The following is a 23,643-nucleotide window of genomic DNA, read 5'->3' as shown; positions in this document are numbered from 1 at the left end:
TTAAATGTAGGTTACTGCTTCAGCCTCTAGCTCAGAAGGGGGCAGAATGCGACTGGTAGCTTGAGAGCAACCTGTTGGAGACTCATGGTGTAGGACAATGACTTTTCATTGGAAACAATATTAAACCAACCAACAATATAAAATATTAAGAAGAGCTCTTTTATGAGTTAAATTGAAACAAAATTATACTGGCTTTTATTTGTCCGAATCTGAGGCCCGGCTATGAATATCCTGGCCATAATTTGAGGATACTGTTTACTGTACAGTGCTCGAATTATGTGGGAGCCAGAGGGAGCCAAGCTCCCTTAGAGTGAGGACTGGCTCCCATGAAAACAACAAAGTCAAAAATCTGAGGGGGTCTCTCATATCTAATGGTGTCTGGCATTGTAATTTAATCTTAAACAACGCTCATTATCCATCCCTGTGCGATCTCTTACCATTAAAGACGTTAAATTAAAATATAGGCTACTACTGGATGTAGACCTACCCTACGCTCTTGAACGCATGCATGACAGCACTTCACCACCACACCACTAGACTATATGAGCAAACCGCATACGATCGATTTGACAGCAGCACTCGCAAGTCCGAAGAAGTCACCCTGCTTGATGTGAGTGTTTTGTCTATTTACGTAGGCGTTCATTGGGCTAGCCTGGTTTGATATGTGCTGAAAAAGTCCAGTTTGCTGTTGAACTTGCTTCGCCTCTTCTATGTTTATTGACAAAGCCATAAATTATGGCCCCCTTCAATGATTGTGTGAATTGATAGCTATCCTCTGCCATTCAGAGCTCCGGAAAGTTCCCAGATATTTTGAAACACCTGTTAGCAATCTCTGATGGCGGTATATTCAATGGCTACCCGACAACATCTCAGTGCAAATTCCAAAATTGTTCGTCTATTTATTTCCACGGTTCAACACACGAGACGACTGAACACCCAGTGTGTAGCCTACAGTAATGTGTACATTAGCCTATAGAACATAGTTTGGCTGCAATGGCTTTATTAATTTCTGCCAGTTAGTGCATTTTCCCTATGTATAAGTTAAAGACTAAATGCATTATTGTGTTTGACACTGAGGATAGCCTATCTGAGACGGTGGTCTGGTTCAAATGAGTTACGTTGTGAAATTGAGAATGGCACTCCGACTACATCAATATTTCTTTGTGTTGTGAAATTGAAATGAAATGAAATATGGACTATAGCAATCAATATGTTGAAATTAACTAAAAGGAATCAATTTCTATGAAAAATCTCTGTTGTGTGCATGTGTCAAGTTATAGCCTAGGCCTATGCGCATACTGCGCAAAAGCGCCACTCGCGCCTATAATGTATCGCCTTTAGGCTATGCGCGGGATGTGCCAACTTTTATGAGATAGAGAGACCCCCTTAAAGACAAAAAGATCATTCGAGCCCTGGTACTGTATGCACGTGTGTTTCAGGCATGTGCAAGCACTAATCTCTGGCTGAAAGTGCACAGGACTTGTGCATTTGAGAGCGCTCTCTCGCGGCTGTAGACAGTAATGTTTCATGTAGGGTTCATGTCAGTTAATATAAATGAACATTTAAAAACATGTTCAATTATATATTTTTTCATATATAAGTCGCACCTGACTATAAGTCGCAGGACCAGCCAAACTATGAGAAAAAGTGCGACTTATAGTCTGGAAAATACGGTACACATACTGTACATGTACACATACACACACTTCGGTCTAACCTTTAGGTTCTGCCCGTCGAAAGGCAGTGACCCACTGACGAGTGTGTAGAGGATGACCCCCAGGCTCCAGATATCCACCTCTGGCCCGTCGTACTTCTTGCCCTGGAAGAGCTCGGGCGCGGCGTAGGGCGGCGATCCGCAGAAGGTGTCCAGCTTGTTGCCCAGTGTAAACTCGTTGCTGAAGCCGAAGTCAGCGATCTTGATGTTGGCGTCAGCGTCCAGCAGAAGATTTTCAGCCTACGACAAACCACACAAACCGGAAAGAGATGAGACATATACTGGAGGCTATATGTGCTGTTCACAAACGTCTTGGCAAAACGTCTATGGGCTACCACAGACGTTCAATTCCGAATCACAGCAAAAAGAAACCATACAATGGCAGTAATTCTATCGAGTCCTGCTGCATACATCTCATACATCCCTGTAGGGTACACGATTAACCATTTATCTCTTCTGCACAAACAACAAGAAGCATTCAGCAGCACTGTACATCCCACACTGAAAACGATTTAGGCCATTCTGCCTGTCTGTCTGTTTGTTTCCATTCACTGCGCAGGAAATCTGTCATTTCAGTTTTAGTTGCACTTGGCACATGTTGCACTAGGCACAGAGGAAAATGTTGTTAAACACACTCAAAAAGCAACGTGAACATTTCAACATTATCTATCTATCTATCTTTGAGGATCAACAAAGTAATATATATCTATCTCTCTCTAAAACAGTAAGTGGGTCTCACCTTCAAATCTCTGTGGACTATGTTTTTCTGGTGGCAGTAGTGGACAGCAGACACAATCTGAAACAGACACAGTGGTTGTGAGAGTCAGATGACCCATGATCTGGTCACCCATCACACTGACTACACTCAGCATCATCCTCATCAGAGATCAGAGATGAAGACTATGATGAGCACTGACTCCATGAGCTGAAACTGACACAATGGCTTTGAATCTAAAGGTTGAACATGGACCAAATCATCCTTGTCCAGGTTCAACCTCGGTCTATGGTTTGAGAGTGGTCTAACTCTGTGCACAAAGAAAATGTGAAAACCATGACATAGCTAACGCTGTTAGCAAAAAAGGACTTTTCTTGAGATTGAAGCAAACATACAGTAAAGAACAGTACACCCAACATGGCATTTTCATAGATGAAGAGATTGAGTATTGACACACTATAGCAGTGTTTTTCAACCTTATTTGTGCCACGGCACACTTTTGACACTTAAAATGTCCCACGGCACACTAACATCGTGTGTGAAGAAAAAATAAACATACCATAGCCTAAAATTACAAATAATACACAGATATGGCCTTATTATGGCTTCTATGCAAGACCTGCTCAATAAAACAAGTGCCCTCTGTTTCATTTGTAGGTGACTATATATCTAATTTAATTGTTGTTATGAACTGGATATGTGATAATTCTGTGAATACTGGATATGGGGCCCCCGTTGTACAATGCCTGCATACTACAAATAGTGCAATCAAACAATCAACGAGAGCATGTGGTTAAAAATTCTTTGATGCAACAGTTGCTTTTCTGGACCAGTGAGGGACATTTGGGTAATTTTCTGCGGCATACCTGATGATCTCTCACGGCACACTAGTGTGCCCCGGCACAGTGGTTGAAAAACACTGCACTATAGAGTAAAATGGAAGACATTGGGCCCTAATTTAAATGCAAATCTATCAACAAACAAGTCTTGCTCATGGTGTTATTTTTTTATTTTTTAACCAATTAACTGTGATTAGATTTAACTTTGCACTTTGTCCATCGATCAAAATAAGGCCAATAGAGTTAAGAGCCTTCCTCAGAGTATGAAATGGGATGGGCAGACGTTCAAACCACTGCTGTGCTACTATGACTGAGACATAGAGTCCATTAGAGTATAGAAGCTCTACTAGCGCTACTGTGGCTAGTCTGAGACAGTGCAGTACAGTACAGATGCTCTGCTAGCGCTACTGTGGCTAGCCTGTACAGTACAGACGCTCTGCTAGCGATACTGTGGTACGCCTGAGACAGTGCAGTACAGTACAGATGCTCTGCTAGCGCTACTGTAACTAGCCTGAGACAGTGCAGTACAGTACAGATGCTCTGCTAGCGCTACTGTGGCTAGCCTGAGACAGTGCAGTACAGTTCAGATGCTCTGCTAGCGCTACTGTTGCTAGCCTGAGACAGTGCAGTACAGTACAGATGCTAGTGCAGTACAGTACAGATGCTCTGCTAGCGCTACTGTGGTACACCTGAGAGAGTGCATTAGAGTACACATGCTCCACTAGCGCTACTGTGGCTAGCCTGTGACAGTGCACTACAGTACAGAGGTTCTGCTAGAGCTAGTGTGGTACGGATAAGACAGTGCACTAGAGTAATTCACAGAGGTTCATTCTGTGGCTCAGCAAAACTGGCTTCGGATAATCCAAAAAGCAGCTGACTGAGGAGCAGATCAGGCATTTAATCTGGCGGTGAGCCACCGGATCAGACACTCTCCACACACACCCTGGCAGCATGTTCAACTGAAGGGTTTGGTATTTGGTGTTTTAAGTGTTTCATGAAGAACAAAGTGAATCAGTTTATCTTTTTTTTCTAATCTTCATCTTTAGTGTCCAATGTACAGTATATAGTCAGTTTTGCCCTCTACTATATTTCCATAGTAAATGTATTAACATTCTTTTCTTTTAGGCCTGTTTTTTTTCCACATTTTCTTGACCCAAAGCACTTTTTTTCTCATGCTATAGAATAAAGCTTGTTGTTGTTTTGTGATCATTGCATTCTAACATATTAACACTATTATTTGCCATCTCATTATTAGGGTATGTTGTCAATAGCCTACCACCCACTCCCAATGTAGGGGCCGAACCTCCTTACCTGCCGGAATTTGGCTCTGGCTTCTATTTCCTTCATTCTCCCATGAGACACGAGGTAGTCAAATACTTCACCTGAGGTGGACAGAGATAACGAGTCTCAGACAGGACATACATCATCGTCAACCGAGAATAAACAAGGTTTATTTGACATGCCCACATTTATGGGCACCAATAATATTTGCACCAATATCAAATAATATGATGGTATATTTATATTTGTTTACATGACACCATGTTGGCTTCCTTCAAGACTTCAGTTCAAACACGCAAAACAACACTGACGTCATTGATGATCTCAGGTCATGTGACATGGACCTGGACAACATGCCACCTCAAATATAGAACGTTTCAAACTGTTCCTAGAGGGTTTCCGGTTTACACATTCAAAACCAACGCATATACTTCATATTCAATCAAACTTTAGGCTATAGCATAATGTTCTAGCCTGGGAATACCCATAGGACCTTTCGGTAAATTTGGAATTTGTTCTGCAGGTCAGTCTGGCCAAGAGGCCATTGAAGCTCATTTCCAACGTCCCTAAAACACAGGCACGCAAATACAATCTCTAATCCGACATGGACGTGTATTTCTTTGGAATTGAGTAAACAACTGTATTTAAAACCGTTTACAAGACTGTTACACTTTTGAAACAATTTGGTAAGAGTTTAATGTACCAATTTAAGTTTAATTTCACTGCTTGTTACGCCCCTGCTGGAAGTCGCAAGTCAATAAACCTTTTCCAGACCCACTCCCAATTGTACAATTGTGAAGATCTGGGTGTTCCCAGGCTAGTAATGCTCTAGAGAATGTCGACTTTAAAACTTGTTTTCTTTTTTTTTGTTTCACCCCAAGTTGCCATTAGCTCAATGTTGTTTTCTGTACCACCAGAAATGCCTTAGGAATGCATGTTTGTGTATTCGGCATGTTGAAAGGGTCTATACGTGGTAGCAAGTGGGCAGAGAAGAGGAATAGACAACAATAGCACAATTCCTTTATCAGCACATGGCCAAATCTAATGTTGGTTATCCAATCACAGAAGTGATATTATTAGGGGTTATTATTATCTTCAAACTCCTTCCTTAGTTTTGGTGACCATGTTTGTTGGTTGTTTTCAGTACATGTATTTATTATAATTCACCAAAACTAGGATCTGTGATGACTTGCCTGATCAGAAATGTTTTGATTGTAGGCATATTTTTTGTATCATATCATGTCATGCCATGTTATGCTGTCCAGTCTGTCCTAAATGTGATAGTGCCCATGACTTACCTCCACTGGCATACTCCATAATCAGATACAGTGTTTTTTCTGTCTCAATCACCTCAAACAGTTTCACTGTAAAGCAAAAATGACAAACATACGACACGGTTACAATAACATCCCCAGGTATTCCTGTATGTGGCATTTGGAGTGCCTGAATAATTAATTAGCATTGATAGATTAGCCTCCCGTGCTGCTGCCATTGCCCCTGTGATATTTAGGCTGACTGTGTGTGGGTAACTCACCAATGTTTGGGTGATGTAAGCCTTTCATGATTCTCACTTCTCGAAAGAGCTGTACAGGACAGAAAAATCACATTATCACCAAATGACCAAAAAAACTAAATCTTGTTTTTCTTCTTCTTGATTACAATGCTTTTGTAATTAAATCAGTGTTTCTGCAGCTGGTAGAGTATCTAGTAGACTCAGGAAGCACACACAGGCTACATGCATATCTGCACTGCTGGCTATTTTAGATTTAACTGTCTGCTAAATGAATACATTTAAGGAATGACATTTCAGACACAAGGCCAGCCAGGTTTTATAAACTTCCTGCAGTCACTGTGTCAATGTGTCTCCAGCACATGCAGCAATGCCAATGGTTGACTTTTTAGCAATGACAGGACAGAAACTTCTTTGAACAGACTATAGACAAAGTCATCAAAATATTTTAAAATTAATTCAATTCAATTTCTAAAAGATATCCTTATCCACATACGGGTAGCTTTTATATATGTGCATGTTGATGGGGGGAAAACAGTCCACAACTGTATTCTTTTGAGGGGAAAGATGTTATTCACATTGTTACACATTTCCAACTTTCAATGGACCTGAAAGACCTTCACATGGGATTAAAGAGGGGAAATCTGAGAGTGCAAAATACATCAGAACAGGGTAATACTCATCCTGACATGCTCCAAAATATGACCTGTGATCTGTGGTATTTAGAATATTCAAAATATTATATTTCTGTCATCATGCTGTACATTTTCTATCTCTACATTCTACTACCTACTACCTTAGAAACACACACACACACACACACACACACACACACACACACACACAGAATCAAGTGACTACTGCGGGGAGGGCTCCATCTGTGTCATTCTCTAACAAATATCACTTTTAAATCAACCATTATTGGTAGACTTCACTACTAAATGCAGGATTGCATAGACAAATCATATCGTCAAATACTGTAAATTCTACTGTTGCTGTAATATACTGTAAACTAGATGTACAGCATAGCGGCAGCCTATATGGCGTTTCCACCTGTCACCTTGCCATTTCTTGCAAACTCCAAATCACACATCCCAAGTCCTCTCCATCCCTTACTCCTGTAACTCTCTGTGATCCTCAAACTTGCTCTCCCCTTGGTTACTTAATCAGTGTTTAACAATTCAAGACAATGATAAACACAGTCTGAAAGGATACTTTGAGCACAGAGGTGAACAAGCATATGCACCACAGATGCATTTCAATTACAGGGGACACTTGCGCCCTAAGCCTTAAGCCAGCTGGATTAGTGCTACCCAGAAGGTACCATAATAAACTGATTAGTTTTAGTGAAACCGAGGGCAAGTCTCATAATGCCTGAAATACCAGTCTGGAAACTCAAAACAAAACAAGACCGAATTAAACTGGGTATTACTGACTAACTTTGAGGTTGTGTGTGTGTGTGTGCCTTCTGGCCCTCCACCCCAACGCACACAGCAGCAAGCTAACAAGCAGAAAACAATTGTGTTGGCCCTCCATTTTCAAGGTGCCATACCAGAAACAACACAAAATATTGCGGGTCAACTGAGGGTCATTTTAACTGGTGATGAAAGATCACAACACACAACAATGCAGTTTTAGATAAGATAACAGGCTAGCCATTAAAAATCTTTGTAGAGCCTCTGTCACTGATGCACATTCTGTAGATATTCAAGGACCCCACACAGAATGCAAAACATACATTATAAGTAACATGTTCATAATGATCAGACATTCAGGCTGGGGGCCCATGTGTCACTTTGCCATGACACCTCAGCATTCAGAAACAATGGGCATCGCCATGACACCTCAGCATTCAGAAATACAGTTTTCTATCCGGCCGAAGCTGTGTTGTATTGATTTTAATGTGCCGGTAGACGATAAGGTGAAACAGAATGGAACGGAAGATGAAAACCGGATTACTGTAAGGAATAAGGTGGATAGGTTCTCAGGGCCCCTGGATCCCTGTCATTTATAGCCCCCTGGGTCGGTGCTTGTCTCTATATCTGTGTGTCCGCACAAACTCCAAACGTTTCACTACACCGTTGTGCACAGTACATCCACTGTGCAATGTGTCAGTGTATGTACATGTGTGTGTTTATGTGTATGAGTCTCTGTGTGTGTGTGTGTGTGTGTGTGTGTGTGTGTGTGTGTGTGTGTGTGTGTGTGTGTGTGTGTGTGTGTGTGTGTGTGTGTGTGTGTGTGTGTGTGTGTGTGTGTTTGACTTGAGATAGTGAGAAATGTCAGTTGCAGGGCCCCCTATGGATGGAATTTTATGAAATTACACAATACACAGTCCACATATAACATTCAGCCTCCCACCACACAGTCTCCACAGAATAAGTTCCACTGCATGGCAGTGCTACAGCTCCTCATGCTATACTGGGACAAAGCCACTGGTGCAACATGAAGACATCACAGTCCATGTCCAGAGTTAAGTTCAACTCAGAGTTGTTAGGTCAGGCAGAAAACAAAGTTTCTGTTTTGAGAGACTCTATGCAGCTTCTTGCTGCAGAGCATAACCGTTCTTGGCTGAAGCCTCATCACTCAGCATAGTCTACAAACCCACTTTAATAAGAACACGAGGATTGAACACTCCCAGAGGACCTCACTTGGCTGCGGCTTAACCCTGGGAGGCTTGGAGAGGTCACTAAACTATGACCAATAAATATCTCCTGCTCTCGTGAGTGAGTGAGTGAGCAAGCGGGTGAACGTGTCAGTGAGTGAGTGAGTGAGTGAGTGAGTGAGTGATAGGGTAAGTGAGTAAGAGGGTGAGTCGGTGATTGTAAGTATGAGAGGGTGAGAGGGTGAGTAAGTGACTGTGAAAGTGAGAGGGTGCTTGAGTAGTTTGAGGGGAGCTCCGAGCTGCAGACCAAAAAAACAAACCAGTCCACAGAGGGCACAGAGAGAGCAAAGAACAGATGAGGTTCTGCGGATCATGTGATAATCTTCACTGCCCAAGCACTGCCCATCTCCTCTCTCTCTCTCTGTCTCTTTTTCTCTTTATCTCTCTCTCTTTTTCTCTCTATCTCTGCCTCTCTGTGTCTACACTCCACTGGGCGCCCTCCCTCTCACTTCCACTCTTCTCCCCCTCTTTCTCTCTCTCTCTCTTTCTCTCCTCCCCCTCTCTCTCTCCCTCTTTCTCTTCATCTCTCTCCACTTTCCTCTCCCCTCTTCTCTCTCCCTCGCTCCCTTTCTCTCTCCCCCTCAGTCTGTCTCTCTCTTTCTACCTCCCTCTCTTGATCTCTCGTTCTCTCTCTCTGTGTCGTTTCTGCTTCGCCAGCCAATCCCCCACCCCTCTTTTCTTTGCTGTGCCTCTCTCTCCATCTCTCTCTCTCTCTCTCCATCCCTCTCTCCGTCTCTCTCTCTCCCTCCCTCTCTCTCTCCATCCCTCTCTCTCTCTATCTCTCATGCGTAAAGGGTCACATTGTGGTAATGTCATCAGTGTGGCAGTTCCTCTCATGCCCCCGGGTTAACCAAAGCATCTTTACACAACGCCAGCCAACCACGTGCCCCTTTTTCCTCTGCTGGCCAATCAAATCGCTCCTCGCCTGCCACACTGTCCAATCAGCACTGGTCCCTCCTCCTTCCCATGTTGTTCAGCTGCAACATCCTTTCACCTGTCTCTTATCAAGTAGAAGAGCGAATGCTTCAGTCCTGTTCATGTATGTAGCGATGCTTGACCGATCTCGACAACACACTGGACAATTCTCCGCAGAGATCCTACACACATGCAACAGTGCCATGTCTGTTCTGGAAGCAACTGCATGTCATATGCCATGCGCTATTGCATGCAGACAGACACACACACACTCGCACACACACACACAAACAGACACAAACACACACACCCACACACACACACTCGCACGCACACACACACACACACTCGTGCGCACACACACACACACACCGTCGTCCACCACTGGCTCATCGTCTGCCACATGTCCCCCCTCCCCCCTTCCCCCAAAGCTCTGTTAATCTGCTCCTCGGTCACAGCACTTACTCCGCTGGAGTTATGAAGCTTTGGGACAAACGAGAACACTTCTTTGTGTTTGTGTGTGTGTGTGTGTGCGTGTGTGTGTGTGTCTCGAAAACAGGCCTGACTAAAAGTTAATTGTGATCAATAAATGCAGCTGTTTTAGAACTTTTTTTTATCCTTTTCTTTGTCGTATTTTGTGAAACGATGAAAAATATCAAAATTTTAAATTAAAAACCCAATGATTTTCTCTACTGAAAAATTCCTGACAACGTTGAGGTGACAGGTTACAGTGTACAGTGTACAATGCTGCGGCTACTATGGATACGAGGACGGGTGCTATAAACTCACAGTATGTAGCTTTGTTGTCATGAAAACGCTTTAGGACCAGGGACTATGAGAGATACTGTATATACAATCACTCAAAAGCAAAAGGATAAAAGTGTGCATGTTTGCGTTTGGCTTTTTGCTTGTTTAATCCCATATTCGTTTTGTCTACTAGTTTATATCACAAGGTTCTCATGTGAAATCCATGAACTACTTAATGACTCTGTGCGTGTGTGTGTATGTGTGTGTGTGTGTGAGGGAGAGAACGAGAGAGAGAGAGAGAGTGTGTGTGTGAGAGAGATAGTGTGTGTGTGTGTGTGTGTGTGTGTGTGTGTGTTTACTCTTATTGAACTATAAAAACACAAAGGATGCTTTGTACTGAGTGGCGTCACTACATTATCAACTTATTTATTTATATTTGTTTAAGCTCTTCTAACCAGGTTGCCCTCACTGAGATTTGTAATCTCTTTTACAAGAGAGACCATGCCAAACCCGGCAGCCCAGCAGATCATCTCTAGATGAAAACATTACAACAAAAACAAAAAATAACTATACTGCCACTAGAAATATTTACTAAACAAAATAACATCTCCATAAAATATACTGTCACTAGAAACATTTACCAAACAAAATTACATTTCCATAAAATATACTGCCACTAGAAACATTTACCAAACAAAATACATTTTAAAGAGTGATTAAATCCTGCAATAATGTGAGCTCAGTCTGTGAATCATTCCATAAAATGTAAAAAACAAACTTGCTATTTTCCCTGCTTAGTCCAAACACAGTGCATTATCCCAAGACTAATGTCCACTCACATCCCACATTCTGCAAGTGCCACAGTGGTTTCTGGGTAACAGCCTCGTACAAAATGACACCCCAGAGGACAAGTGAACATATAGATTTTAGGCCAGTGAATGAACTCTCCCTTACAATACGAGCTCTGTGCTAGACCATGCCAAACATGCTAAGACCAGACTGTATGTTTATGATACGACTACATCCACCATGTTAACAAAACTGACTGTATGACTCTGAGAGACCATACCCAACTTGTTTAGACCACTGACCATATGTCTATCAGATGTGATAACACCACTGAGCATTAGCAGGCATGGATGAGGAGGGTCAGCAGGTCATCTGCGTGCTGTAGAGTGCCAGGTAGTAAAACTGTGCATGTCTAGCACGTGTTGGAGTTGAAGTTGAATGGACACTGGAGAAACAAGTGAAGAGCTCTTTTCTAAAATGCTATAAATACATTTTTTAAAACATTAATAAGCCATGTTATTTGATTGTGTATTGTGTAAAGTGTGTTGTTTTGATTGGGTAAAGATAAATCAAATAACAATTACCCAATTACAGTTCCACTGAAATTACTTGGAAAACAAAATAAAAAAAAATATTTATGAACATCAGTTAAAATATTTATATGGATATAACGTTTCGGAAAAGAACTCCTAAAGTAGAGCGGATGTAAGGAACACTCTTCTGTCAGCTAGTTTATTTAGATAGCCCACCTAGATAGATAGATAGATAGATAGATACTTTATTGATCCCCAAGGGGAAATTCAGGAAACCTAAAGACATTTCACAGATAGTTCTTTGACATTCAGGTTTAGTCTTTCTAATTGTTCACTGAGCATCACCTTAACCAAACCCAACCCCTTATCCTGACGTTAACCATATGTTATGGTTAGCAGTGTCAAAAGATCTAAGCATCCTGTAGATAACCTATTCGGTTATTAAGTGATGATGCAATAATGGGATAATAAATCTCTTTCCGGGTCCAACGGCTTTCAGAGCTGCTCGTTTCTCCGTAGACAGTAAAATATACTATTTTTTCCGCTATTCAGAGTAGCCTTTAAGAAAATTGGCATCCTACTACTCACTTGTGGCCTCAACCTAATAAAATCCTATTTTTCGTGGAAGCCTGGACGTTACCCTTGAATGTATCATTTGGCTGCACAGCTACAGTAATTAGGCTACTCTGTTAAAGTTAAACGGTTTTATTCTTACTAAAATGGAGGTGATGGTGACAAGGTTTAAAAATTGCGAAAACCGACTGGCTGCGCTAGTAAACGTTTTTTTGACGAAAAAGCTGTTGGACTCGTGACATCGGACTTAACAACCAGATAGGTTATCTCCACACCACAGAAACCACTGAGTCACCACAGAAATCTATACCTTACTGCAGGGATTCCCAAACTTTGGTCATGTATCACCGGTGGTATGCGAGATTCCACTAGAGGGTACGCGAAATGAAAAGGGCAATGTCGGAAAAGTATTAAATATATATATATTTTAAATCTTATGCCTATGTTCTCTTTGTTCTTTGTGTTTCATAATGTTGTTCTCCACACTGTTTTTTAGTGTGAGAGCTCATAGACCAGTTGCACATTAAACATAATTGTCTAATTAAACATGATGCCTGGAATGCGTCAATAGAATATGTTACGTTTTTATGTGTCGGATGGTGGGGGTACGCAAGCCGAGTCAGGATGTAGGTGGTGGTAAGCGGGAAAAAAGTTTGGGAACCGCTGTCTTACTGGATTATGATGCTTATAGTACTTACACTAATAATCACAAAACACATCTTATGCCTGTAATTGTAACAGTTGCTAAATGAACAAAACTACATATAACACATCACTGACGTGCCCACTGAACATAGCGTAGACATGGAACACAGTGCTGATGGGAATATGAATGTCTCCATTCTGTTTCTAATCTTTTCTTTGGACAGAACTGTGAGTCAGAGACTGAAGAGTGAGTAACGCGGCGCTGTGCATCTGCAGTAGACATGGGAAGCTCTCCCTAAGGAATCTGAGAATATTTCTGTGCAGTGTATCTGTGCAGTGTACATAAGAGGCTCTCTGTGATCAGTCACCTAGCCAACCCTGCTGGAGTAGACACTGTATGTCTATGAGTCTATGTGATTGGCTGGTCAGTACAGTCAGTACACTGTGTAGTATACATCTGCAGTTCTGTATGACTGACTGATCTGTACTACTGCAATAGTATGCACATGTAAAATACTCTGTGAAGTAGTATACATATTTAAAATACTCTGTGAAATAGTATGCACATGTAAAATATTCTGTGAAGTAGTATGCACATGTACTATACTCTGTGAAGTAGTATGCACATGTAGTATACTCTGTGAAGTAGTATGCACATGTAGTATACTCTATGGAGTAATATGCACATGTAGTATAGTCTATATGAACTGTGTGTGAACTCAGTCAGTAACTAGTGCTGTGGTACACATAGGCATGCGTAACTCTGCATGACTGACCTGACTGCAGTTCTGTAGGACACATGTGAAAATGTGTAGTATGCTAAAATGTGAGCTAAAGCTGTAGCCAAAAATGGTACATTTTCTCTTTACTACGCATGCTGTGCCTTACAGCACACTTCATGCAGACACTCAAATTGGCAATACTGCTGACCAATTTTGGCTCTATTATTTCAGAATGTAAGTGCAATGGTGCCGTGGAAACCACGGTTGCTGCAGTTGCTGGTTCACATGTACAATGACCGGCATGTGTGTGACCAGTCAGTCAGCAGTAATGCAGTAAATGTGGAGTATAAATAGCACTGCATGATTGGGCAGTCATCAGTAATGTAGTACACGTTAGTACTACACACACATGCCATTCTGAGTGGACGGACGGTCTGTGTTAATGCATTGTGCATAATGTAGTATACATGTGTAGAGCAAGCAGCCCCGTGTGATTGGCCGCTCAAGGATGACATCTGTGGTCCTCCACAGGCCCAGCATGCCCCACTGTGCCTCAATCTGAGCCCCGCTGCTGACCAAGAGTCACCAACACACACACACACTGGGTCACGTAAACACGGCGACTCAGGACACACACACAGACACACACACACACACACACACACACACACACACATGCATCACATAAGTCTCTTCTATGACAACTGCATGCAGGGTGGATTGAGATTCAAACAAAGAATTTCAGATAATATAATTTCCTAACATCAAGACAAAAGGCATGCATGAGTGTGTGTGTGTGTGTGTGTGTGTGTGTGTGTGTGTGTGTGTGTGTGTGTGTGTGTGTGTGTGTGTTCATGTACAAACGTGTATGTATACCGGTGCGCACACACATGCCCATATGTATATACAGTGCAGATGAGACATCAGGAGTGCACCCTAAGCGAGGATGAGCCCTGACTGACTGACTAAAGCTGGCCTGAGATACCAACACACTGATGACTCACTCCCCTCCACAACCCCCCCCCCCCTTCCCCCACCACGCCTGGGTCGAACTAAAAATCCTCGAAAATCAGCTCCTCCTCCTCCTCCTCCTCCTTTCGACCACACACACGCAGCGCCCTCCACGATGTGACATAATTCCTGGGATATCGTTATGTTAGAGGGCCAAGTAAGACCTGCCACCAGACGCTCACCATATGCAAGCCTACATGTGTGCTTGGGAGGGCCCTCGGCTAATAGAAATAACCAGCAGTAGTAAGAAGGAAAACACTACCCAGGAGTATGATGTGTTTTGCATTGTAGGGTTTAGGAAAACAATATTGAAAGTAATAATTAGGAATTTGTTGATATTTCCATGACATGCTACCATAAACTGTGACTATGAACATGGATTAAACCTAGTCCTACACTACAACAGACCTTAAATGAAAAAAGAGCTCAGTCTAGTAGGAGTAATCTTAATCAATGTCCATGATCTTGGCCCTATATGCATTAAGTTATGTTTTAAAGTGCACCTAAATCACTGTGGCAAACAATAGCTAAGCTTATGCTCTGCTGTACAGTGTGTTAAACCAAACATAAAGAGGTAATGGCCCTTCTGAATGGCCCTTCTGATTCTGATTTTTCATGTCAATAACAGGCATCAGGTAGGGGCGCCATAAGGTACAGGATGGTTAAGATGGTTCAAAGGGCCCTGCACTGACTGGAAGGGGGGTTTATACAACATAATGACCCCTGACTGGCACATATAAGACTCAATTGTAAGAACACACACACAAAAAAGAGGTAAAGGCAGTTACTTTAACAATTATTTAACAGTTCATGCATTTCAGCAAATGCAAAAATATCACAGAAATCACACAAAACCAAAACCTCTTGTCTCACCTTTTGTAGGCTGGTTGGATTCAGCTGAGTTTTGTCAATAATCTTTATTGCGACCTGAAACACAAAGTAGCAACCAAAATGTAAATCTAGCTGTGTTATTTATACCACCATGATTCATCATGCGTCATTTACACAAGTCTTATATACATCTGCCCTCTCAATTTTAGAATTACAAGCATTACTCTAATTTGCAAATGCTTATGCTGACAAATATGTTTACAATATCATATAACATTTATGATCAACTTATCAAGCATTTATGATCAATACAGGGGTCCAGTCTGTGCTGGTCTTTCCTATTCCCCACTATACTAAACCAGTCACTTCTTCCCCCATTAGGACATGTGGTGTGTTTGTGCATGTGTGTGTGTGTGTCTGTGTTTGTATACAGTACAAGTCTTTCTATACCTATTTCGGTGTGTTTGTGTGTGTGTGTGTGTATGTGTGTGTGTGACTTTGTGTGTATGTGTGAGTCTTACCTCTCTGCCTGTAAGGATGTGGCGTGCCAGCTTGACTTTGGCGAAGTTGCCCTTGCCAATCGTCTTCAGTAGCCGGTAGTTCCCGATGTGTGGCTGCTCATCCGAACAGGAGGCCATGGAACTCCGACAGCGGGCACCCAGTGAACGGCTGGACACGCTTGCACCCTTCTCGGAGCGACTCACCGCCAGCGAGGCATGCTGGGTAAAAGAGAAGAGAATGGGCAGGTGGACACAGTTAAAAAAGGAGTCAGGTTCTAGTGCTTCAGAAGTACCAGGACAGGGATGAACGACTTAGGTTGTGTTCACATTTCAGAGCAATAGAATGCTATGCTGTGAATTGAACTGGATTCCAAAGTGATGCCTCCATCTGTCATCAGAACTCATCACGGGGACTGTGTCAAAGACGGCACTGATGTAACTCATAATCAGATGAAGCACTACAAATCCTGGAACACCTGCATGGATACATCTTGTATTGATGGAACAAATGCTGTTCTCACATGCGTGCGACCAACCAGACAGACAAAATGGACGCCCTGAACTCGACTGAATGCAAATCAAAGTAAAAAGCCCATTGTTCCATTCTTTTACCGAACCCTGGGGTTATAAACCAGAATGGGTCCACTTTTATTTGGCCTTGTCCTCTTTGCACCTCTCTATGTGTCGATAGTAACTATCTAGGCCTTTGTTTTGAGGCCACTCTCTAAACAGAAAGAGTAAGTGCACAGACGTTAAAACCTCTGCAGCAAATGTAGCTGGCTGGACTGGACTAGAAGTGCATGGGGACGATAGGGATGGGGTCAGGGTCAGTCACAGGGCCGGGGTCACTCACTGAACGGCTGTGTACTTGACTGCGTGGGCAGTGGGAGCGTCGGTCTGGCCTGTATACTGCTCAGGTTGCCATACTGTGTGTGGAATTGTGTAGTCAGCAAGGTTACTGCTGATGAAGTAGAGAGAGCAGGGGGTGGTCAGTGCTGCGCCTAGGCCCCTTCTCATGAATAAAGGCTATGAAATGCCCCATCTCTCTCCAGCATATCTCCTGAATAAAGGCTCTGAAATGCCCCATCTCTCTCCAGCATATTTCCTGAATAAAGGCTCTGAAATGCCCCCATCTCTCTCCATGCTCCCAGCACATCTCCTGAATTCAGAGTAGTTATACAACACTCTTGATTAGTTTATAAGTAATCAAATAATCAAAATGACCAAGATCGCTTGCATAGCAAAACAAGGCAAAGGGCTGATTTTATTTCTGCAGCACTCTATTCACATTGGTAATCCACAGTGTTTCACACATGACCAGATCAAGGAACATGAAAATAACCAGTGAATGCTCATACAAATGTTGTGGAGCGGATCTGAAGAGGGAGGCAGACAAAAGACGTTGTTCGCTCTCTCCGTAAAATAGTCAGTAAGTGCAGTGTGTGGTTAGTCTTGATTTTGGTCTCTGGGCTTGATAAGCCAAGCAGCTTAGTGAAACTGGTTAGATGGATGGTTGCTTGGTTGAAACAAACCCCACATTACTCTCGTGGGGAAGGTTTGCCCATCAACATCTGCAACCGATTTGTCTTCTCATTTCACATACATTATGACGTGATCGTGTTGCAATTGGGCCTCATTAAATGTTTTGGCCTTTACTTACAAAGTGGCATGCCGCCAAGCCGCTGCGTAGAAAAATTATATGTAAGGCCCTGCAGCTATTTCATAAAGTGTCATTTTTCAAGCCAACATATACAAGCAGCACTAAGTGGTTGGCCACGTAATAAGTAAAAACTATCACATACCAACATCAAATGCAATTTGTATTGTGTTTAGTTAGTCTAACAATCCTGTCAACAACAATAAATGTTTGGTGGAATAACTGCAGAGTGCTTTTTTTGCCAACCTCATGACCTTGCAGTGCAGTTAATTTATAAAAACATTATTAATCCGTTATTCTGATGTTGCAAGTCACTTTGGATAAAACTGTTTGCCAAATACCATAACCATAACCAAAAAGGGTGACTATCATTAACAGAGTAAATACAGTATGTCAGGTAAATGACTGGCCACTGTAGGGGAGGTATGACATTAGCTCCTGTGGCTAGGTTTAGCTAAAGTAGGCCAACTACTAGATTTTGCTGGATTGGGGAGTTGTGCCGGTTAACTACTGGCAATTTAGATGAATGTCTGGATTAGAGGTTGATGATATCCCGGATAGAGATTGTCTCAGGCCTGGATCTGTCTGGCTCGGACGGATGGACGGATGGACCTGGCACCGTGGGCTTAGCCGCCGCCGGCTGCGACCGCTGCACGTGTCCGAACAGATGGGTGAGTGTTTAGAGTACTCAGGAGCTGTGAAGGATCTCATGGACAGGGAGTGTGTGTGCAGGTGTTCAACAGAGCTCTGAGGATGAGGATGAGGAGGAGGAAGAGGAAGACGGTGGACATACAGAGTCATACGGTGGGAAAAATAGAAGAGAAAGTCATATCTGAATGAGAGCAATGACATAACACTCAATAGAGGTTTGTCTGTTAGGAAGCACAGATGGTAAAAACCAAAACCACAAAAAAAAAAAATCTGAAATATATAATATAGTAATACATTGTTATGTCATACATTTGCTGAATAACTCCCATCCTGAATAACTCCCATCAATAACAAGTTGAAAGCCATATGAAAAACAAAGAACACAACTCTGCCATTTAGACAATTGTCTCATTAATTAAGAATGGCCAGTAACGATACTATACAACAGCATAGTATACAGCCAAGTCAATATAGATCAATTCCACGTCATTAATCTAGTTCGGGTATATTACGTCTGCAAGGTAATCCAAGATTAAGTAACCATTGCTGGTCTCGACCAACTGTCAGGACTTTGCTGCTGCTGTTAACAAAACAGAATATTATACTATTAACAATGTTGTATATTTAGTGGATTTCCAAAACAAAGGAACAGTTACAGTAAATAGGGATAAATATTGTTTTAAAATGCCATTTTCTAAGGTTTCCAGTTTCACTGAACAATACTGTTGGTCTTATTACCTCTTAGTCTTAGTGGATGACTTGACGAGATGACAGACAGGTGAAGAGAGATTCAACCACAGCCCATCTGTGTAGCCTCTCCACACATTTCCACATTTTCCACAACTAACTAGACACATCTCTGCATCCTTACATTTGATAAATCTGAATTTATCACATTTTTAAATCTGAATGACTCCCATACACCCAAAGATGGTGGCATATCTAGTCAAAAAAGCCCTTCAAACTTCTGAACTTCCCTTTAAGAAGCCATGTTAAATGTTTCTCTGAGAAGTGAATGTGATGGCGACTGATGTGAAAAGGCATGCTGCAAGGAACCTTCAGTGATGCTGGTGACCAACCGCTGATTAAGTTGATTCCAGTCGACACTAATAACTGGTCCACTGGGTGAGATATTTACCCATGTCAATTTTATTGATTAAAAAGTTAATTTATTTTAAAGTAATACTACTAATGATTAACTGTTATATGCAACTGTAAAACATAATTAGTTTATTGTGGCTGATTTACTTGACAATTACTTTATACACTTTTTCTTTTTAACATTCTCCATCTCCTAAAGCCAATTTAAATTCTTCAGATAGAATTAGGGTGCATTTGAGAGGTGGCACTAGCAACATTATTTGGCAACAATAAAAAAGGTGCTTTTGCAACATCAAAAACAAAAACATTACAAAAACAAAGGTAGCTTTGTGTTGTGGTCCTATTCCCTAAAAGAGTTTATTCTTTAACACTGCATGCTGTCTATCCCTTACTCAAAATCTAGCAGCGGTGGTTGGTGTGGTGGTTTCATCTCCCACCACCAGGTGATTTCCTAGAGGCACAACTGTACAGTGCTTGGCCAGTGTTCATATCAGGAATTGATTTAATAAATTACTCAATGTTTGGAGTTTCTCCACAAAGCTATCCGTGTGCAGTTCTGACAAACATAAGTATCAGTTTCACAACTTTCACAGCTATCACTAAAGAAAGGTTCACACTATTTCATAGTTCGTTTTCATGATGGTGCCCTAAATAGGAAATTGATGTATGTCATTTTCTGATCATTACTCTGCACTCCTACACTGTTATGCATGCCTGTAATAGTTTAGCAATTAGACAGAAGCAATTGAAAAATGAGCAGAGAAACCTGCAGGGGAGATAAGATCAAGAGATTAAATAGAGCAACATATACCTACAAACCTTTTACCTACAAACACCAGTTTCAAACTGATTTTGATGCCACACTGACTTACAGTAAGAATGGAGCCTCTGACATGATGCATCCTCAGAACACCTCACTACGTTGTTGTCATGGGTACAATAAGAATGGAGCCTTTGACATGATGCATCCCCATAACATCTTACTACGTTGTTGTCATGGGTAGGATCAAGGCCCTTTTTTTCAGTTTTAGAAAAATTGGGTACCTTAGTGCTAAATGGCCATCGCATGGGTACCCCATGCTTTGTTACTTTAAGAAAATTGATTGTGTACCACAAGCCTTGTCCAACATTGGTTCAATTTAGTTGTGTACCTCATCGTGCTGAACAGTTTTGCTTCTCAAATCCTTCAACATACCGTCAGCGATGGTGGATGCCGTCACGTCTGCTGATATTTGAACCAACAAAACAACAGAGAAGTCAAACTCACCAATCCCCTCCCCAAACTCCTATCCCATTTCCCCAAACTCCCATCACCCCCTTTTGGTTATTGGCTGGAACAGTTTGGCTACTGTATGTTTGGGGGACAAGCTTGCTCCCCTGTGCTTGTTCCCAGTTCAGGAAGTCAGGGTTGTGAACGAAGACAGGGATTTTGTACACTCTTAAAACAAATCTGTTTTAAAACATTCGTTTTAAGAGTGTACTGAGCACTCACAGAATGGAGAGCTAGCCGATCATGAGGAGATATTTGCTGAATGTGACAAAAACCAAATATCGCTGACGCTACCTTTATATTGGATTCCCACCAATTTGGTTCTTTTAAGAGTTTTCCCTTTTCCCAATCGATGGCTCCTTTCCCTTTTCAATGGAAATGAACCAGACCAGAGTAATATCTCCATATGGTTCACAGAACCTCCTAAACTTCAGTACGAGTTCATACAAAATGTGGCATGATTAAAAATGTTCAAAAAGAGTTATTGTGTCCACATCCCACCTTCTGGCAGGTGCAGGACAAAAAAACATACTCCAGTGAAAAAATGTATAATGTCCGCAACACTGCTTAAACTCCCATATTTAATGTACAAAAGCAACGTTTCGACCCTGCTGGGTCTTCTTCAGGAAAAATCAAGAAGACCCAGCAGGGTCGAAACGTTGCTTTTGTACATTAAATATGGGAGTTTAAGCAGTGTTGTGGACATTATATATGATTCAAAATGTTGCCAAATTGCCTGTCAATTAAAGTGCTATGGGGAGTGGCCCTGGTGATGATGCAAGAGGAAAAATCTTCATTTAAACTTTGATTACAGTAACGTGCCTATTGCTGAAGATGTCTGATTCAGAAGCATTTTATTGTTATGTGAACATACTGTATTTCACGTTTTGTTTTTTAAGGGGAAGGATTCTCTGGTTCCTCCATTCTGGATTCTATAAATGTTATTTATTGTATAACACTCATGCATTCCAAGTGAGCTTTTGTGCGTTTGTGACAAGAGCTGCAAGATCCAGCACGCTCAACATAGTTTACACTCATGTTCATTAACTATGCTCCCAGCCACAGGCAACTGGAATCCAGTGTGGTGCTTCCAGACCACAAAGAAGGCAACAAATGTAGGTTTGCAAGGGCAGGCTCTATGAAAACAGCTTTGGATTGCTGCAGGTCTATTTCTCTTACAACCTTCATGATTGATGTTATATAGGCTATCTGACTCATCTTTATCAGTCATAAGGAGCTATGCACTTCTTGTATAACATTAGTTGTATTGCACACCACTGTATTGGACGCTTTAAACGTTCTGTACTGTAACAGCTTATAATGGCATAATGGCCTTTGCAGAGGTTTGCCAGTTAAATTAACCCATGTTGCAGCCCTTTCTATTTTCTTCAAATTTGCACCTTCATTTTCAACCCTCTGCCTTTCCCCTTAAACCTATTCATTTTCACGTTCTTTCTGTGTTCAGTTCTCCATTTTGGAAATGCTAAATCTACTAAATGTACCGATGGGCTTCTACAGTGTGTCTAGCCCTGTGAATTCACACATAGTGCAGAATTCATAATAGCTTGCAGACTTAATAGACCCATTGTTTAATAAATATCAACGTAACAATCATATTGAGCCTGTAAATGTGATTCACATTGATATTTAAACAATGATGCCTAAAGGCCATAGGTCTGTTAACGCATATAGTAGCCTATAGCAAGCTGACTCTGCTAGCTTCCTACCCGGAGAGGTAGTCTAGATGTATATTATTATCATCTGAGCCTGCAGCAGTGTAATCTTGCAGGCCCGTGGTGGGAGCTGCACCCTCAATCCCTGCTAGCTGTAGCCTATGCTCTTCAATGCTGTTGTTGGTGCTGGACGCTATTTTACCTTCAGTATATTGTAAGCGATGGAAAAATGACCAATTATTAATTCACCGGAATCTTTTCATATAAGACAGACAGTGTATTCTGCTCGTGGTAGCATCCTTAAATTATGCTGCTCACTTGCGGATGGCGCTGTTTGGCCTCGCCAGCGTTTAGAACAGCACGAAACGCATTGGGAAAATTCAGCACTCTTTTGTCGATCATTTGACGGCTGAGATTTTTCGCCATGAGAGCGGCAGGGAGAGGCCTGGGTCAGGCTAGTCTAATGTTCGCCCTGCTGTCCCGAAGCATGAGAGAAAACGGATGCAGCATGCCAGTCGAGCGAACGCAAAACGGCCTCAAAAGGAGAACACACAATCAGAATGTGACATCATTATCTGCTTGGTGTTATAATGAGAAGTGACGGCCGTGAGGATGGCGCTTCTGCGCACATCCGCCGAGAGCCATCAAATGCGGATGGGTTTAACCATGGCTGTTTGCCTAACGTTACCACCGATAGCTCCGCACATACAGTCACACAGACACACACACACAATCAAGAATATGGCCCTTTTTTTGCAAAAGAACCTGCTGTAGCATAGCGCAGGTTTTTTCTCAGTCATCCATTCATTCCACCCATGTTCTTGGATAAAATGCTGCAGAATAATGTTAGGCCTATATGCACAATGCACATTAACATCATTATAAGACAGCCTTCAAAACAATAACGGTGCTATGTGTGCCTATGCAATATAACCATCCTTTCAATTTTCATAAAATGATTGCACTTACATGGTCTGAGCTCCTCTCGTTCCCAGGTGGTAATGCAGACCGCGAGGACATTTTCCCTGAGATTCGTGACTATTATTGATGATTATTGTGAATGATATTTACAGAATCGAGCTCCTACGATGAGCTGTCGACATCGGCCTCTCCGCGGCTGCAACCACGACCCAGTCAATCTGCCTGTGAGGCTGCCGGCTGAGCCATGCCCGAGAGAAAGCCTGCGTTCGTCATGGCAGCGGCGAAGGCAGTCAGCGAATATCAAGGATGTCCTCAAGCCTGCTGCATCTTCTCTGACCGAAAAAAAAGCTGTGGTGTACAAAATGAAAATTCACCGAAGGAAA

General features: G+C 42.0%; 1 protein-coding gene across 1 annotated transcript in view; it reads right to left on the bottom strand.

Moving 5' to 3' along the window:
* Positions 1–23,359, bottom strand: part of mark4a (MAP/microtubule affinity-regulating kinase 4a) — a 35,432-nt gene extending 12,073 nt beyond the window's left edge. The window contains exons 1-8 of the mRNA XM_076273691.1: positions 23,309–23,359; positions 16,009–16,206; positions 15,530–15,583; positions 6,084–6,132; positions 5,848–5,913; positions 4,580–4,650; positions 2,454–2,510; positions 1,718–1,954 (exon numbers count right to left, since the gene is read on the bottom strand). Of these exons, the coding sequence (XP_076129806.1) occupies positions 1,718–1,954; positions 2,454–2,510; positions 4,580–4,650; positions 5,848–5,913; positions 6,084–6,132; positions 15,530–15,583; positions 16,009–16,206; positions 23,309–23,359 (783 nt within the window). The remainder of the gene's footprint in view (positions 1–1,717; positions 1,955–2,453; positions 2,511–4,579; positions 4,651–5,847; positions 5,914–6,083; positions 6,133–15,529; positions 15,584–16,008; positions 16,207–23,308) is intronic.
* Between the last annotated feature and the right edge of the window lie 284 nt (positions 23,360–23,643).

The sequence above is a fragment of the Alosa pseudoharengus genome, unplaced genomic scaffold (assembly GCF_046254945.1).
Source record: "Alosa pseudoharengus isolate Yale_2024_CS ecotype anadromous, Long Island Sound unplaced genomic scaffold, YU_APseudo_1.1 YU_APseudo_1.1_scf_8, whole genome shotgun sequence".
In the NCBI taxonomy this organism is placed as follows: Eukaryota; Metazoa; Chordata; class Actinopteri; order Clupeiformes; family Clupeidae; genus Alosa; species Alosa pseudoharengus.
The sequence above is the reverse complement of the archived record's forward strand: the minus strand, read 5'-3'. Positions and strand labels throughout refer to the sequence as shown.